Source organism: Eublepharis macularius, chromosome 13, assembly GCF_028583425.1.
Source record: "Eublepharis macularius isolate TG4126 chromosome 13, MPM_Emac_v1.0, whole genome shotgun sequence".
NCBI classification, from domain to species: domain Eukaryota; kingdom Metazoa; phylum Chordata; class Lepidosauria; order Squamata; family Eublepharidae; genus Eublepharis; species Eublepharis macularius.
Window position 1 is genome coordinate 4,840,223 of NC_072802.1, and position 18,494 is coordinate 4,858,716.

At 52.4% G+C, this 18,494-nt stretch overlaps 1 protein-coding gene across 1 annotated transcript; it reads left to right on the forward strand.

The window, feature by feature from the left end:
* The first annotated feature begins 5,902 nt into the window (after positions 1-5,902).
* Positions 5,903-15,400, forward strand: LOC129341620 (adrenodoxin, mitochondrial-like). Its single transcript, XM_054996901.1, has 4 exons — positions 5,903-6,071; positions 10,972-11,096; positions 12,477-12,606; positions 14,728-15,400. Exons 1-4 carry the CDS (start codon positions 5,914-5,916, stop codon positions 14,846-14,848), a joined length of 534 nt encoding a protein of 177 aa, XP_054852876.1. The 5' UTR covers positions 5,903-5,913; the 3' UTR covers positions 14,849-15,400.
* The last annotated feature ends 3,094 nt before the right edge of the window (positions 15,401-18,494 follow it).

Sequence of the window (18,494 nt, forward strand, 5' to 3'; positions counted from 1 at the left end):
CCTCCCTGCCTCTTACCTGGCAGCCCTCTGGCTCGGCCACCCGCACCACTGCCACCGCCAGCTCGGTGCGCTCCTCAGCCAGCAGCTGCTGCAGGAGGGCCAACTCGGTGCCTTGTGAGCCAGCTGCCCCATCAGTGCAGTAAGCGACACGGGCAGCCTCCCACGGACACAGCACAGGCTCTCCTCATAGGGTTGCCAGCCTCCAGGTGGTGGCTGGAGATCTCATGGAATTACGACTGATCTCCAGGCCATAGAGATCAGTTCCCCTGGAGAAAATGGCTGCTTTGGAGGGGGGACTGTATGGCATTACACCCTGCTGTGGTCCCTCCCTCCACCAAATCCTGTCCTCTCCATGTGCCACCCCTCAAATCTCCAGGAATTTCGCAACCTGGAGCTGGCAATCTTAACTCTGTGGCATGATACCTTGCTGAAGTCCCTCTCCTCCCCAAACCCCACCCTTGCCCGCAGGGCAGGAGAGCGGGAAGGCAGGCAGGCAGGCAGGCAAACCACAGCCGGAGTGACACCTCCAGGTGAGACCTGCTGGGGAGTGGAGGGAACAAGGAAGGGATAGGCAGATTCATCATCTGGCTGGCCAGGACGGTATCCACAATGTCAGTTGCGCTCTGGCCCAAGCAAGCCCATGAGCTCGGGCTACCTGGGAACAGGGCTGGAGTGGAGGAGCACCGGGAACAGGAAGCGCCAGTGCCTGGTCTCCACGCCTGGGACAGGAAATCTCCTGCGCCAACTGGCCACACCTGCTGCTTCACCACCTGGCGCACCCTCGCAGGCGGGGAGGCTCCTTTCTGCCTTCGGCCGGGGAGAAGCACTCAAGGCCCCGGCAAGCCTGGGTGCAGAGCCCACTTCTATTTCGCGGCCGCTGAGGCTCAGCGTGCCACAAAAGAGCTGGGCATCTTGGGCTGTGCATGGGGAGGAAACGGGACCAGGGGGGCAATGCACCAGACACGTAATTACTTTTGAGAGGTCCTGGAACTCCATTCCACCACGTTCTGGCAGAAAAAAGCCCTGTATACAGACAACATCAAGCGATAGTGTTGGTTAATGTTCACACTTTACCTGTTGTCCCAGCTTGGCTTCCTAACATTTAGCATTGGAGCCTGGCAATAACAGGATCCGGTGTAAAAAGGCTTGTCCAGTAGGTGGTGGGGACCTGATACCTGGTTTTTACGGTCCAGCTAGGAAATAACACGCATCACAGCTTCTGGATTACCTGCTATGAACAGAGGCATAGTTCTGGACTGCAGCTTAATTTAGGGGAAATTCAGTGACTAGAGAAGTAATTTTTAATCATGATACTTCCCTAATATTTAACAGGCATTACACCGCAAGTCATGGCTTGATTTTTGCCATATTTTAAATCAAAAGAACAAGCCTCTTGCTCAAGCCTCCATAATAAACAGCCAGTTGAACTTGCACTGAACACTGTATATCCGTATTTGTGGGGAGACAGAGCCAGAGGGAGGCAGGCCCACAAAGAGCAGGGCCAGGTAACAGGCTAATAATGCCCACGATGTAAGGAACCGGAGGAAACGAGAACAAGCAACACAGTATTCCCGCTGGCTTCCACCTCACACACCTCCAGGCGCACGTGATTGTCCCAGCAGAGGGGGGAACGGTGGTCTCTGCCTACCTCGTCAATAAGCTCCAAGAGGCTACGCTAGTGAAGAAAGGTCTTGTACTTCTTTATGTGCAACCTTAAAATAGCCCCCAGTGTTACGGCTAACAAGGAAGTCGCATAGGAAATATGAACCTCTCTAACAAGGTGACTCGGAATTTAAAATGTTTATTGCACTTTAAAACACCAGTAGGCAACATGTAGCCTGTATGTGTGTAATCTGTGCATCTGGGAACACGTAATCTGAGCATGTAATCGTGTTTCTCACTTTCTTTCTCAGCCCTGGAAGCCACAGCAGAGACTCCATGGGGAGAGAGGGCCCACTCAGGGGCTCTCCTACCCCGCTCAGCTCTGCCCCACTTCAGCAAGGTGGGCTGCAGAACTGGAAGCCATTCATTCTTCCACTGCTCAGCTTTGAAGACCCTCATAATCGCAACGGGGGGGGGGAGTAGAAGACTGTTCCTCCCCCTCCGAGGGTCAGCCCCTTCCTGCCTCCTCCTCACCTGTCCAAGGGCTTGGCGCTGAGCTGTCAAGGGCTCCTGGGGAGGCATTTACTGTCTCCTGGATCCAGGCCGCCAGAACCCTCTCTTCTTGCAAATTTAAGTAGCCAGGAGGGGCAAGGGTTGTACAACGAGGTGGAAAGTCTCAACCAAAAATCCTGTCCATATCCTCAGACTGGACAAATCAGCGGCCTGCGACCATCTGATCCTGTCACTGCTGCTGTAGAGTCCAAGTCAGAATGGCTGTGGGAGACTTTATCTGCAAAGCGCTTAACACAATGACTGCAGTGGGCCGCAGAGCAATCCGCCTTCTTCAGTAGGCCTCTGACTACCCAGAAGAGTCCCACAGCACTACACCGTATGGATATAACGGGGACAGAGACTTACTGTTTCTTCACTGCCATCACAACAGAGTAAGCCGTAAAATGAGCTCTAGTACGTGCCCTGTCGGATTCATGCTGAGTCTTTCTCCACTGCTTGAGGGTGCCAAGTCGTTTTTCTCATTCCAGAGGTCAACCTAGGCATTGACTAATGGCACTAGTTGGATCCATCAGGCTACAGGGGTGGATCACCTTAATCGATCCCCCACCCCTGTGCAGTCTTGGCATCCCTGCAAGTCTAAACCCCAGCAGGGTCCGTCCATGACAAGGAAACTGTCTTCAGTCGCCCCTCTTTCAGATCACCTTTCCTGCCCACAGCAAAAACACCAGTCCCAGAGGGTGACCTGCCCAGTGTGCGGGGCCTGGAATTACATTACAATGGAGATCCGGCTGCCAGCTCCAAGTTGGGAAATTCCTGGAGATCTGGAGGGGTGAAACCTGGAGAAAGAGGGGTTTGGGGAGGGAAAGGACTTTGGCATGGCATAATTCCAGAGTCCACCCCCCAAAGTAGCCGTTTTCTTCAGGTGAACTAATCTCTGTGGCCTGGAGACCAGTTGTAATTCCAGGAGATCTCCAGCCACTACCTGGAGGCTGGCAACCCTAACTGGGGAGCATGAGGCCGTCCTGCCTAAGCAGTACCAAAACAGCGGGGGAGATTCCCCTTCCAGCTTATCGGCTGCTTCTATTTGCCGCTGCAAGCAGCGAGCGCGATGGCTGATGCGTAAACGGGGCGGGGGGAGAGAACCTGCGCGGAGCCGAGCCCAGCGCAGCCGCCCGCCGGCGGGCACGGGCACGGGCACGGCGCAGGCCCTTCCGCGGCTGGAGCCCCGGAGGCTGCCGAAGGGTCCTGCGCGGAGGGCGGGCAGGCGCGGCCGAGGAGAGGCGGCCGTGCCCGGCGCGTCTCCAGCGGCGCCGCCAGAGCGCAGCTTGGCTCGGGGCAGCAGCCTCCGCGTCCCGCTCAGCCCGAGGCCGGGGCTGGAGGGCGTCCCCAGCCGCAGCCGGAGGGTGGCGCGGGGCTGAACTTCGCGCCGCCTGCCTTCGCCCGAGCCCGCCGGCCAGGACGGCCCCGCAGCGCCGCCGGCCTCTCTGGCGGCTCCGAGGCGCTGGCGGCGCCCGCTCGGGCCGGAGGAATGCCGCGCCTGCGCGCCCGCCTCGAAGGGCCGCCGCCTCCTCCTCGCCCCGGGCCCCTGCCGGGCGCGCTCTGGCCTTCTCGCCGCCCGCCCCTCTCCGGCCAAGGCCGCGGCCAGGGCGCCCGCAGGGGCGGCTTGTGCGCGGGGCGGCCGGGGGGGGGCGGTGAGAAGGCCAGAGCGCGCCCAAGAAGGGGTCGGGCTGGCAAGCGCCGCTGGGCCGATGCGCGCCCCGCCCCCCGCTCGCGGGAGCGCCGCTCCGGAGTGTAAAGGGCGGGTAAAGCGAGGGGGGGGGATTTTTGGACGCCCCAAAGACGCCGCGGATCCCTCGGGGTGTCACTGGCCAATGACCCCCCCCCCGCTTTCCCCACGCTTGAACTTGAAATGTTGGTAAAACAAACGTGTGCATGAAATACGGCCTCTCCCACAACCCTCTTCCCAAGCCCCAAACAGGGAGAGAGCCGGGGGGGGGGGATTCGAAAAAAAGTAAATGGGGCAGCAGCTCTCGCTTGAAACGTTGGTTTCCAATAAGTAGTTTTGTAAAAAAAGTCACACAAAGAAATGTCGACTCAAATCATTTTCTGCATGAAAGACTACAAAACATTTCATGCACAATAATGAGACAAACTCACCCCCTCTTTGAAACCACCGTTTTATATATAACAAGTCAGCAATTCTGATTTCTGGTTCCCAGTACTTTCTAAATTAAACATCTGGTTTAAAAGGCAAACCTTAAGAAGCACTTTTTGAAATGTGCAAGATTCACATTTAAAAGTTACGCAGCCAGTTCACCATCAGCTTGTGTGTGCATGCACGTGATTTTTTTTAAAAAAGTTTCTACTGGTATCTAACACAGCCCTTACCAGTAGGCAATATGTCTTTGCCATGGATTTGCAAACTTAAAAGAGTGTGCAACGCAGGATTTGTGTGACGTCTCTTGCTGGGTGCTGTGTACGTGGTGCTATCCGGAGAAGCGGAGTGTGGGTGGCCCCTCCATCCGAGGCCCCAAGCCATCAATTTCTTCTAGGATCTCTGTGTCCAAGGACTCTATTCGTCTTTGTCACAAGGAATTTCAGCCCCGGCTGCTGTGTTGTGTAGGGATGAGGGAAGCAGCTCTGAGGCAGCCCAGCCAAGGGCCCCGGTGCTCTTGCACCCGCTTCTCTCCTTCCAGGAACAGGCGCATGCTGGGCACAGCTGGGGGGCAAACAGAGAGGCGATTCCAGAAGGAGACCAGTCCCTTCTCATTCCATACTGCTTCCCCAGGGAGCCAGTGTTGCCTAGTGGGGAGAGCACAGGGTGGGTGAGGCTTGGATTTTAATCCCCCATCCACTGTCCACTCGTTAAGTGACCTGTCACCTTTACCCTGCCTAGTCTACCTGGAAGGGCTGTTGTGAGAATAAACTGGGGGGAGGGGCATGATGCCAATGGCATGCCTGTTTGGCGGCCGTGGACAGGGCAGGGGTCAGCCTGAGTCTCAGTCCCCTGGTCACTGGTGTCCCGTATTTTGCATCACGCTGGACCTGCAAAGTGCCGCCTAAGGGCTGCTCTTTCTGGTGCCTTTTCACAGTGCTTTTCAGAGCTAGGAGTTTGCCAGTCAGGCCTGCAGTTCTTGAGAGAGGCCTGCATCACTCCTGACTTGCCAGATCAAATGCAGCTCACCAGGGGCTTGATCTGTGCCTGGCCTACAAGCACAGCTGTATGCCCATGAGGTGCCAAGAAGGCCACCATGCCTTGTAGAGGGGGCTGCATGTGCAGACCTGGATGCATTTCAAAAGGGCTCTTCCGCCTTCTTGTCCAGTCTAATTGCATTCGAAAGGGAACCTTTCCAGACTATAATTTCCCTGGAGGTGGCCAAATTAGTCGGTTGCATCAAAAACTCAGCAGAAGTCATGTGGCTTCAACACTGAAGTGTGCTAGAGCAGGCTGCAGGGAAGGAGAAACGCTCTGCATCTCTCCAGAGGCTCGAGCTAGCCCGCTTGCCTGAGCCCTCACACGGCACTTCTCTCCAGTGCCGAGGCTGCGAAACCAGGCCAAAGGAGGGCTTCGGGTCCTCGGCCGGGAGGCAGGCTGTTCCTGGGCCACCTGGCTTCCCCTTCCTTGTGCAACCCCAGCAGCCTTGACTTGTTCTGGTGGGATGGGCTGGCACAAGGGGTCAGGCACTCCCCTCGCCTGCCTCCTCCTCGGCTGCTGCTTCTCACTCAGCAGTACTTATAGCCCCCAGCCCGCCTGCTCGGCCGTTGCAGGAGAGCCAGGAGACGGGAGGCTCGCTCAGCATGTTGGCTCAGTGCTGCTTTGGTCTCAGCCGCCTTTTGCTGAACCGATCTGGTGTGCACAGAGCGTGGGCTCTGGGTGCCTTTGGGAGAGTCAGCACGCACCCCAAGAGAGGCTTCGGTTACACCCGCAGGCTTCAGGATGCCCCTGGGGACGCAGGGTGAGCATGTCTCTCTTCTTTTTCAGTGGCAGAGGGAAGGCTGCGCGTTGCTCCAGAGGCGCACCTTTGGCGGTGTGCCTTTGCCTTCAGCTGCAACTCGGCTGAATCAAGGCACACACTCCCAAATCGAAAAGCTTTTGTCTAGCCAAGCCTGGGTATGTAGCCTTTGATAATTTCTGTATGTGTTATTCAGAGGGAATTAATTCAGTCTTCTGCAGTGTACATGCTAAGGGAAGACACTAGGACAGGGCGGCAGAGGAGGGGAGCATCCCCGGCTCTGATCACCACAGGTGATTCCCTCCCCTTCCAATCGCACTTGAAAGTCCACCTCATTTTACCCCCCAAGTGAAACGTGTTCTAAGTACCCGCCAACATATTCTTCGTCCTCCACTGTCAAAAGAGCTGCCCTTTCCCTTGAGGCAGAGGGGGTACCTGTCGTTTAGTATGGGCATTGGGACAGGCCGGTGCAACCTGTGATCCACTGAGCCAAACGCATGGGCACAGCGCTCAGGCCCCTCTCAGCTTGGTTTGGCTGCATGGCCAACATTGGCAAAGCAAGCGAAAGCTGCGGGATATGACTGCTGGATTGCATCCAGCTTGGTAAATCAGGAGTCACCTCAGCCTGTGCTACACAACGAGGTGTGTGTAGCACATTGGAGCCCTCCCCCTCCTAAGAGGAGGAGGGCTCCCATGTGCTGGTTTGCTGAAGGCTGTGCAGTAGAAGCTGGTTGCTGCTGCTCCTAACAGGCAGGCGTGGCATCTGCCACAATCTCTGCCCCCCACCCCTGGAACAGCAAGTCCCAAGGCTGCCCTTGGAGGGGGAACACAGCAGGAGGACTGGCCAAGGTTGCAGGAAGAGAAATGAGCCTTGCTCGGCCGCTCTCTGAATGGTCCCATGAGCAGATGGTCCTTGCGCCCATTTTTAGTCATGCACTCCCAGAAGTTTCTGGCCTAGAAATGGGGGCACGTGGATGACACTTTCCGGGGATATTTCTGATGACATTCTTTCTTGCTTTCTGAACTGTCCATTATGGGAATATCACTTCAGAATTTTCCTGTGTTTGAAAATGGGCGACCTGCCACAGATCTGCTCTCGGGCAAGGCCAGATTCCTAAGGAGCAGAGCCAGCATTTCAGGCCCTGTGGTTCAGAGAGAAAATCCACGAGTGAAACATCACAGAACGCTCAGAAGTGCGTGTGCAGCCGCGGAGCCTGCCTGCCTGCCTCCCTGGCAGTTGACTACGCCCCCCCGCCCCCCCCGCCCCCCCCCCCCCGTGTCCTCAGTGGGGAAAGGCTGAGAGTAATTCTTTAAATTCCCCCAGCCTTCAGTCTGGTTGGGAGGGTTATGCTCTCTCCGAAATGATGACCCAGCCCAAAGGAAACACAGTATGCATCACAGCATGAGCCTATTTAATGGAGCTTTTAAAACATCCATTATTTTTCTTGTTAATTGGCTTCTTTACTGTTTTTAGGAATCTCTTCCATTTGACTGACTGTGTTATATTTTAAGGAGAAATTTCAATTTTTGAGACCATGTTCTAAGAACAAAATTTGAAAATCTAAAACCACAATGATGATCTGGAGGGAAGCTTAGAGGACATAAGCAAGCAAAAACTGCTTGTATGCCCATCCAAATGGAGACGTGAGTGCGAGTGTTACCAGCTCTGGGTTTGGAAATTCCTGGAAATTTAGAGAGAGAACCTGGGGAGGGCAGGGTTTGAGGAGGGGAGGGAACTCGGGGGGGGGGGGGGGAGTGTATAATGGCATCGAATCCATCCTCCAAAGCTGCCATTTTCCCCCAGGGAAACTGATCTCTGTGGTCTGGAGGCCATTTGTGATTCCTGGAGGTTGGCAGCCCTAGCGAGTGGCCCAGAGGAGCTGCAGGTTCCTGGTGCCTGATCCCCATCGCCCAGTTCAGCAGCTTGAGAATAGCCTAAGTGGCAGTCAAATTGTTCTGAAGGGAAGCGGGCTGGATCTAGCCCCACCGGACAGCTGATGCAAACCGCAGCAACTTATTTCACAGACCTTACGCACATCCGCTGTGAAGGAAAGAGACTTCGGTACAGTCCAGGCCTTTAGTACATCAACCGCACTATGCAAATGGAAACTCTGAAATGGACATCAGTGGAGCTGATTTATAATGAGGGCTGCTCCAAATTTTTGAGGGCAAACACTTTGGAAGGAAAGAGCCCCCCCCCCAGTCCGTTCTCTTCAAGATCTTTGGTTGCCAGCCTCCAGGTCGTGACTGGAGATCTGGAATTGCAATTGATCTCCAGGCCACAGAGAGCAGTTCACCGGGAGAAAATGGATACTTTTGGGGGGTGGGCTGTATGGAATGATGTCCTACTGAAGTCTTTTCCCTCCCCAAACCCCGCCTTCTCCACGCATCAACCCCCCCCCCAAATCTCCAGGAATTTTCCAACATGGAGCTGGCGACCCTATGCATGGCCCCCGGGCACCTAAGCTGCCTTCCACCCACCTATTCACTCCCCCCCCCGCTCTCTCTCTCTCTCTCTCACACGCACACACACCTCCACTCAGGAAGGCTGGAGGCAAGCCTGTTTCCCCTGTCCTCACCCCCCCCCCGCTGCCCCCATGACTTGAGGCAGCAGGAGGCAAGGCTGCCACCCACTCTCCTTGCTCCCCCACAGGGGAGGGAGGAAGGATGTGGGCCTGCCTCTGCCCCCCGCCCCCCAGGGAGGGAGGAAAGAATCAGCTCCTGAGAGGGCATCCACTCACCCTAGGGGCACCTGGCTGGTGGCTGGCAGCTGAGGGTCGGCAACAAGAAGGATGCTTGACACCCCACAAATTCTGGTGCTCTGGGCAATTGCCAGAGCAATTTCTCCAGGGTGAACTTTTCTTACAAGACACACCTCCCCATTTGGTTCAGTCCTAATTGGCTTCTAACTGCTCGCAAGGCAGCTTGCCCAAGACCCACTTGGCCCCAGGGGGAGGGCGAATGGCTGCCAAGGACGTGTTCCGGGCTTTTCTCCTGTCCTTGAGCTTTTGAGACCAGAAATTCCACGTGCGTTACTCTTCCTGGAATGGAGAAAGCGTCTCCTATGGAACTGCTGCAGCACCATGCCATCACCAAGGAACCTTGACATGCCAGAGCAAGCCCAGAGTTCCTGGCATCTGACCAGGAGAGTCTGCAGCTCCGTTGCCAACTGCTATAGCATGAGGTATTCAACTTCTGGCAAGCAAAAGAAAAGGGCTGCCCCAGTGCAGAGTCCAGGAAGAGGAAAAAACAACGGTGCTGAGGGAGAAATATTTTATTTGTAATTACAGATCCTAACATGCATTGCACATAGCTTCTGCAGGGGATCTGTAAAGCAGCAACCTCTCCAAATTCCCACCTTGATCAAATGGATGTCAACTGTTGGCCAGATGTGTTGCATTGACTTCTGCATATGCTCGGGGTCTGCTGCCTGTGTCAGTGTTACAGGGAGGGGGGCTTTATTTGTACAGGCAGATTTAGGGAATGAACACACCCCCTTGTATGGCCTGCGCTGCTTGCATTGTCTCTGCAGTTTTCCTGATCAGCCAATTGGACTAGAAACAGCTGGCACAGTTGTGGGGGAGCTTGAGCTGAACCAGAGCTGAGCCCTGACCTCAGCGCCCCAGGACGCTTTAGGTGCTTCAGGTCTGGGGTTACATTCATCAGGGAGGGCTGGCCTAGGAGGGTGTCATATCTACATGAGGAGGGTAAAGTAGGGCTTCCTCTTAGTCTTGCACCCCAGTCTCTTCCCCCTTCACTCCAAATCTGAAGCTGACAAAATTGGCAGAAAGACTTGCCTTTAAATTCTCTTTATAGTCTTTAAATTCTCTTAAAGGCCCGCTCCTTCCGAACATCTGTTTATTCATATTGAGACGTTAAAGTCCACATGCCATTCAAACATAAAAGAGACCCTTCTAAACCTAATAAGAGCAGGAAGTAATGCTGCCACCGCCCCTTCACCCAGCTGGGCTCTTTTCACCTGGCAGGGTTTGGGAGCGGAGCAGGTGGCAATTCCTGCCCCCCAGCTTCACCTGGCTGGGATCAGGTGTGGAGCAGGAGGCAATGCCCACCCACCCCCATTCAATCTGCTGTAATCTGGCGAGGAACAGGTGTCAGTGTCCCCTCCACCTGGCCAGAATTAGGTTCAGAGCAGGACACAATGCCCGCACCTTCTTCACCCAGCCGGGAACAGGTGTGGAGCAGGAGGCAATGCCCACCCGTTTCACTCAGCTGGGATTAGCCAAGGAGCAGGTGGCAATGCCTGCTCTCTCTACACTCGGCTGGGATCAGGCGCAGAGAAGGTGGCCATGCCCACCCCCTGCCTTTATCCAGCCAGGATTAGTAATGGAGGAGGGAATGGCTGCCTGCCCTTTCTTTTCTAGAGCCCATTGTATTTTTTTCTCACAACGGGCTTTCTTGCTAGTCGCTAATAATAATGACATTTGCTCATTTCTGGAAATCTGGGAAATACTGTCATTGGTGCTGTCTGCTTTAAGAGTGGACCAACAAGCAGCATGGGAAGAGGATAATTCTACAGGTAATCTTTCAAAGGCATCTTCCAAAAGGAAGTTAGCATATTTCCCACCAAGTCGAAAGAGCTGGTGGCCCCCTGGCAGCCTCAGAAATGGGTGAAGACCCAGACGTGGCTTTCAGGCTAAAGAATAATGCCTCATCTATGCCATAAGGGAGGGCAGGGGTACAATGCCATACAGCCCACCCTCCAAAGCAGTCATTTCCTCCAAGAGAACTGATCTCTGTGGCTTAGAGATCAGCTGTAATTCCAGGAGCTCTCCAGACCCCACCAGGAGGCTGGCAACCCTAAAATGGGATATCCAAATTGTTCAATAAAAGAAGTTCTTTCATGTGATCCTTTTCTATCTTCTTGTGTTCCCCTCACCCCAAGTTCTACAGATAAAGTGACAATTCATTTTATTAATCGGGATGGAGAGAAATTCTCAGCCGCAGCCAAAGAAGGGGACAGCCTACTGCAGGTGGTGGTAAATCAAAACCTCAGCATCGATGGCTTTGGTGAGTGGCAAAGCGGCCCATCTCCATTTCCTCCGCAGGAGTTGCTGGCCAAATGGTGGTGGTGGGAAGTGGCCACAGTAGGGACTATGGCAAGAAAAATGGCTGCCATGCGGGTGCGACTGGGACAATCCAAATTTCCCCACACACGTGATAGCCGTCCAGGTTTTGCTGTGATTTCCTCCAAAACTTCACAACACAGCAGCATTAGGAAAGAAGGGAGAAAAGCCAGGGGAAACCTGGGAGATGCATGAATATGCCATGGCACTGTAGGGAAGTGTGTGTGTGTGGGGGGGGGGTTGTCTTTCCTACAGCACTGAACCTGGGCCAAATAACCTGTGTGGAAAAGTCCCAGTCTGTTTTCACACAGAGGATTTTTCCTGCTTCAGCTACCAACATGAAGCACTTTTTAAAGCATCTCCACGATGATGTCATGGTCTAATCATACTTCTTCGGACGTTGTCCAAGGTCCCACCAACACTGGCAGCGTTTTCTTTTCCCCACTGTGACCCTTATGTGCTTTGGGGAAGCTTTTAAAAAAAGTAATTGCTGTATGACTGTAGCATTATAACGATCTGTGGCCACGCCCTGCTATTTCCTCTGACTTCCCAGCTTTCATTTAAAAGAAAGTCTGTTTTTAGCTTTTTTATTGTGCAGATGTAAGGGAAAAGACGCACCCCTCGTATCCCTGCAATCTAGAGACCTTTTTTCCCCCAAAATGAAAGCTGAGAATTCAGAGGATTTTGTAGTGTGGCAATGGATTGTTATAATGCTATAGTGATCTAGCAATTACTTTTTTTTTTAATTTAAAAGCCCCTCCCTAAGAACACTCTGGTATTGACACCCCCGTTCCACATTCCCAGCAGCAGTCCATAGAGAATCATCGTGTCGGACTTGGGTCTGGAAGACTCAGGTTCCGATCCCCACCCTGCCCTGAAACTTGCTGGGTGATGGTGGCCCACCCCCGCTCAGCCTCTCCTGCCTCCCAGCGCTGGGGTGAGGATAAAACATGGCAAGAGAGGACGGGGCACATAATCACGATGAGCCCTTTGGCAGAAGGGCGGCTTACAAATGTAATAGAGAAATAACCCAGGCAGCTGAGCCTCGGGGTAAGCAGCGATGTCTCTGCCTCTCTTTGCTGCCCTTTGCATGACTGTTGGTCACCCAGAACATGTTGGGGAAGCTTCCTTCACCCAAAGCCCACCTTGCCCCTCACCCCCTTCCCCTGTGCCACCCCCGCTTGATGCACTCTGGCTACAGGAGAGAGGAGGGTGGGGCATGGGATGGGAAAGCAGCCGTCACGTCTGTGCCTCCTCCCTCTCTTCTCCTGCCCCTCCTCTTTGCTCGGGCCTCTTCAGCTCTGATGCCTCCTTTTCCCCCAAGGGGCCTGTGAAGGGGCGTTGGCTTGCTCCACGTGCCACCTCATCTTTGACGACCATACTTTCCAACAACTGGACCCTGCCACAGCAGAGGAGCTGGATATGCTGGACCTGGCCTATGGCCTGACTGACACGTAAGTATCAGAGGCTCCTGCGCAGTCACATTCCGTGGGACACAAATGGAGCCAGGTTCACCAACCAACCAAAGTGTCTTCGCTTGAGAAAAAACGGTTTTCGCTCATGTGGCTAAAAATGCAGCTATGAAACGGAGGGAACACAGCCTGGTGAAATCCCAGAATCTGCTGACAGAGGGAGGATGTGATTGGATTTCCCAGATCAGAGAGCAGGACCTGAGAAACAGCCTGCGAGTACCTGGGTCCCTTCTCAGTGCTCGCGGATGCCCAACAAATGATTCAAAATGAGCCTATGAACGCACTGTTGTTTATGTAAAAAATACAGCCTGTGAAATCTAGCAAAATCAAAAAGAGTCCAGTAGCACCTTTAAGACTAACCAATTTTATTATAGCATAAGCTTTCGAGAATCAAGTTCTCTTCATCAGATGCATTTCTCATGTAGAATATAGATTTTTAAGTACTGTTATTGTGTATGGAGTGGCCACAGGCCTGCCTATTAAGAACTGTGGATACTGGACAATGGCAGCCAAACCCCGAGGAGTCTTTTGGCATCTTAATGAACACGTGAATGTAATTAGTTTATTCCTTTTACCTTTATTTTTAACATGCACTTTCCCATTCCATTGTGGTGTGGTATCACATATTGCATCATATCTATTTATCAATTTTTTAAAATAGGGTTGTGTGATCCAGGATTCGTGAACCAGTTGAATGGTCAGGTTTATGCTGATCTAGCATCATCTGGCTATGCCAGATCACATTGGGAATCCCAGATCAGATCCAAGAAGCTGAACTTTGATGGGCCAGTTTATTCAGCTGCATGGCCCTCACCTCACAGAGACAGGCAGGCAGCCAGCCAGCAGAGGCGAAGCAGCGGTGAGCGAGAGGGCAGTGGTGCGCAGTGGAGACAAGCTTTGTGGTGCAGCAGGCTGGAAGGTGGCAGGAGGCTAGAAGGGAACAAGAGGCAGCAGGCAGAGTGGATTCCCGTCCTGCCCCTCTACTCTCATCTGGGCTCCAAAAGAGTCCTTTTAAACTACGCAGCACTGGCGGCCGTCAGCCCCCTTGCTTCAGTGTGGGATTCTCCGGTTTGACGTTGGGATTCTCTAGTTCGACGTTGGCTTCCTTGCTATAGTTTGTTCTGTTGGGCTTTGTTGGTTCAGCTTGCACTGGGAGTGGGACTGGCATTTGGGACTTCTGCCCAGGGGTTGCCTTTGCTTGAGGTTTCCCTTTGCCGGGACAGCCTGGGAAATGTTTGCCCCATAGGAAACAATGGAGAGTGATGAGAGGAGGGCAACTTGTTCAGGGGCCTATGGAACTGGACTCTGGGGCCCAGTCATTCTGAAATTTGGGGGTCTTTTAGGGGACAGGAAGGTGTGGATTCCCTGAACATTTGGTGAAGTTTCCTTGAAAAGTGCTCCCAGCCGCCAGGATAGTTTTTCCCTTAGAGAATAATGGCTGGATATATTCAGAATTCTCTAAGTGAATCAGAGAATCTTACCTAGATTTCAGATATACATGATTATTTGGTATTCCTGAAACCCTGGATCAACTGGATTTTTTTTGGGGGGTGCACACCCCTATTTGTAATGGATTGGATCCAGTGATCTCTGTGTGCAGATCCTTATGCCCAGGCTATTGCCTACTGAAACAAGACGGGAACATGCGCTCTGAAGGTCCCAGTTCCCTGTTGCAGAGATGCATAGAATCCGTTTCCCAAATCCTGTAACAGAAAATCAGTGCTGATTGTTTTCTGATGGCTGTATTAAGTTATTATACAAGCTGCACTGAATCACTGGCTCTAGCAGTTGAATGATGATAGATGGGTCATAATTCTCAAAGCAGTCCACATGAGGTTTGCATTGCATTTGGGGGTGCAACAACTGCACAGAGGCGAGCACCTGACTGTCTGGGATAGAATTGCTACTCTTCATAATACTGACTCCTGCAGTACACTTTCTCCATCCCAAAATCTGAAAATTAGGCTAGATCTTGGTGGCTCCCCCTTGAGATTTAATGGAGACACTCGTGAGGCACCATGTCTGGGACGGCACCTGTCTTGGCTATCTGGGTGCCAGGATAATTGTACAGCAGAAACTCAGATTTTGGGATCTGCTTTTCAGGTCTCGCCTCGGTTGCCAGGTGCACGTAAAGAAGTGGATGGACGGTCTAACGGTCCAGGTCCCCATGGAGGTGTCTGACATCAGGAGAGAACTGGAAGTGGAGAAGCAGAACAAACAATAGCTGGCATGGGAGCGTCAGCTAGATGCCCTTCTTCGGATGTAACCATTACCCTGTCAGTGTCTGTTTCAATTTGTCTGCTTGTGAAGTTGTGACTTATTGTGATTAAATGTCTATTCCAAGTCTTCTTCCACAGGGAGGTTTTTCCCCTGTGTGGAAAACAGGGAGCCCCTCCATTAATTAATGTGACAATCCTGGGGGATCTTGGGGGGGGATGCTGTATGGGTCGTGTCTGTGTGGACACTCCCCTCATCATCATCATGGAGAAGGGGGATGGAAGCTTCACACCGAACCAGCGGTGGTGGACGTCTTGAGCTTTCACTGTTGCCTGTCCACTGCTTTCTTCAGGGCAGCAGGAGGAAAAGGGAGGAGGGCAACATTGTGTGAGCTGCAAAACCCCAGAAGTGATGTGGCGACCACCTGACATTTTTTTTGTGGGTTATGCCCAGATGCTGGATTTGCAACCCCTGGAGCTGAGTTGCTAAGCGCCACTTTCAAAATGGTGGGAAGAAGCTCGCTGGCATGTGCCGTTCTTCTCCCACCTTTTCCAGCCCCTTTCCCCCTATTGGAGCTTCTCAATGGGGGCAGGGGAAGGGAGGGGGTCCAGGTGCCATGGCCGCTCTGTCCCTCCTTTTCTGTAGACCTGAAAGGAAATGGGGGGGGTAGTGTGGGGTGGCAAAGGAATTGGCACGTGGACACCCTTGCCAGAGTTGCTGTGCCGCATGCTGTGGCTACTGTGGCAGTGGCAGCTTTTCACATCCCTCATGGAAGCGTCCAGTAAATAAGCTTCCACGCACCCAGGCGCTTGCACCTGGACTTGGCAGGTAATTGGAGTTTGCTTCAAGGCACCTCCGAGCCATGAGCCTTAACTGTGTTCCAAGAACCCGCCCTGGGACTGCTGTTGCCCAGCAAAGGGCGGGTGTGAGTGCCCTCTCATTCCCCCCCTGAATGGAAGTAATGTCCATGTAGGACATATGAAGCATGCAGAATGGCAGGGTGTCCTATTATCTGGACATTTTGAAAAGAGGCCCTGTGACATTTAAATTGGCATTGCAAATCTGAGGCCAAATTTTGTCATTTGATTTTCAAATTTGGCTAGATCTTGATTGGAAGGTGGTATATATATTTCCTTTCTCTCCTAGATTTCACGTTATGCTCACTTTTGCCCTGAACACTATTAACTGCAGATTCTGGACTTCCTGACTTTATTGGAACCATTATATGTTGCTGTGTATGGTTGGAGGCAGGGCTTTTTTTCAGCAGGAACGCGGGGGAATGGAGTTCCGGAACCCCTTGAAAATGGCCCCATGGCCGGTGGCCCCGCCCCCTGATCTCCAGACAGAGGGGAGTTGAGATGGCCCTCTGAGCCGCTGAGCAGCGCGGAGGGCCATCTCAACTCCCCTCTGCCTGGAGATCCGGGGGCGGGGCCACCGGCCACGTGACCATTTTCTCTGAGGGCAACCCACTGAGTTCCGCCACCTCTTTTCTCAGAAAAAAGACCTGGTTGGAGGACTTTTCCCTTCCAAGAATGCCAGACATCTTGGCTTTTCTCCTAATCTCTATTGAGGATTTGTCACAGGGTGGCTACCCGGGGTAGTGTGTGGGAGTCATTTCCAAATTGTTGCATCCTTACGCTTGATTCAAGGGGCTGTGTTTATTTGTTACTCTTAAATATTCTGCATTAAAGCGCTTCCTTTTTAAATGCAGGTTGTGTGTTGGCTGTCATTCAGTAACCTTATCATCTCCTGTTTCTGCAGCACTTAAGCACTTTGTGGTTAGAAATAGATAATTTTTAAGAGCACTGGAATATCCTTTGGTAATGCTCACAGGCGACCTCAGGAACATTGGTTAAGCATGTGGGACAGTGGCTGAGGCCGAGCTCCAAAACATCCCCCTCACTGACGCCCCCCCCCCACAACTCTGCCCTCCCCAAACTCTGCTCTCAGAGGCCCAGGAATTTCCCAAGCGGTTGTTGGCAACCCTAATGAGACGTAAATAAATAAATAATGGTCAATGCAGCAGGATGTCAAAGTGAGCTTTTTGGTGCATCCGCCTGCAATGCTTTTCTCTTTGAAGAGAGTTCTTCTTTTGCCGGTCCTACTCTCACGATGGTGTTGTTGGCAAACTTTCTACCACTTAGCTATTCTACTGCCCTAGGATGGGGCTGGCACCAAAATCTTAGGAGGAAGAAATCCAGGAGAAATCTTGGGAGCGAGAAGGCTGAGAGGAAGCGTGAAAGAGGGAAAAAGAAGTCAGCTAAAGGGACACACACACACACACCCCAGCGGCATATCCCAGGCTTTCTTTTTGAAAGTCCAGCTTTGGTTTGAAAAGCAACCCTCTAGCACTTTACAGCATGAGATGTCAGGAAAGATGCGGAGATGATCTTCCGTCAAATGGATATGTGAAAAGAAAAGCTGCCCCTGCCTTCCAGTGTTCTGCCTATTTAATGCAAAAGCACTAAAATGAGTATCAGGTGTGGTGTAGTGGTTAGAGTGTCAGGGTAGCATCTGCCATGGAAGTTTGCTGGGTGACCGCAGGCCAGTCACACACTCTCAGCCTGTGCTACCTTGCAGGGTTGCGGTTAGGATAAAATGGAAGAGAGGAGAATGACGTAAGCCACTTTGGGTTCCCTTTGGGGAGAAAGTAAGGGTATAAATGAAGTAAACTAAAATTTAAAAGATTGGCTTATGTTAATAGTTAACACAAAGATATAATTTTAAACTGTACTCAACAGCTTTGAGAAGGTTCCTTCTCTTCCGTTGTGCAATCTCTGGTGCCTTCGCCAGGCAATTGCTGGCAATAGGCCTGGCGAGGAGGCAGAAAGGAGAAGACGGAAGGGTGAAAGAGAAGTTTGGCCCAAGAGCAGTGAGGACTGCAGGGGGCATCCCTCTGGTCTGCCAGATCTCTGGTCTCAGTCCAGCCAGGCAGGCAGGGGGGGAGTGTATGAGGTCTTGCTTTTCCAGAAGCATCCACTTACACATTTTGTACGTGAACAAAGGTTTCTGGGCCAAGGTTCACTTGGCAGGACACAATCCCAATGCACCATCCCAATTGCACAGCAGATGCCAAGGGAGTGGCCCCAGGAACGGGCTGTTCCTTTTACCTTCCACGTAATGTTCTTTTCACCATGCCTGGAAAGCTCAGTAATGTGCACTTCTTTCCAGGGTTGGATATGTCCTGTAGGTATCCAACATTCAGGTGTAACCTTAGCACACATCAGTAATGACAATAATAATCCAGCCTTGCAAATACGCTGCAAATGCTGGTGGCCGTGAGCAAGTCTTAGTGGCCACCTTTCCATTTTATGCTCACAGTGGTGGCTTGTGGTGGCTTGGAGTGTGCAACGCACTACAAGGAAGAAAAGCACCAGTGTGCTTCCTTCCACTGTACAAAAGCTTCTTTGACTGGGGGGCCTGGAAGTAATTTGTATTCAGTAGCTATTTAAAGGGACCTGAAAATGTCGGTTTATGCAGCTATCTCTGCCAAGTGGTATGCAGGGACAGCTGTATAAATAATGGAATAAAATAATAACGTAATAAACAATAAATCAGTAAAATAAAGATCACTTTAACGATTTTTTTTTTAAAAAAAACTTTTACTAGGGTTGCCAACTCTGTTTTGGGGAATTCCAGGAGGTTTGGGGGCG

Coding starts and splice junctions, on each gene's coding strand:
- LOC129341620 (XM_054996901.1), top strand. CDS start 5,914: ATGTTGGCTCAGTGCTGCTTTGGTCTCAGCCGCCTTTTGCTGAACCGA. Junction 6,072..10,971: donor GATGCCCCTGGGGACGCAGG/GTGAGCATGTCT, acceptor CCTCACCCCAAG/TTCTACAGATAAAGTGACAA. Junction 11,097..12,476: donor CCTCAGCATCGATGGCTTTG/GTGAGTGGCAAA, acceptor TTTTCCCCCAAG/GGGCCTGTGAAGGGGCGTTG.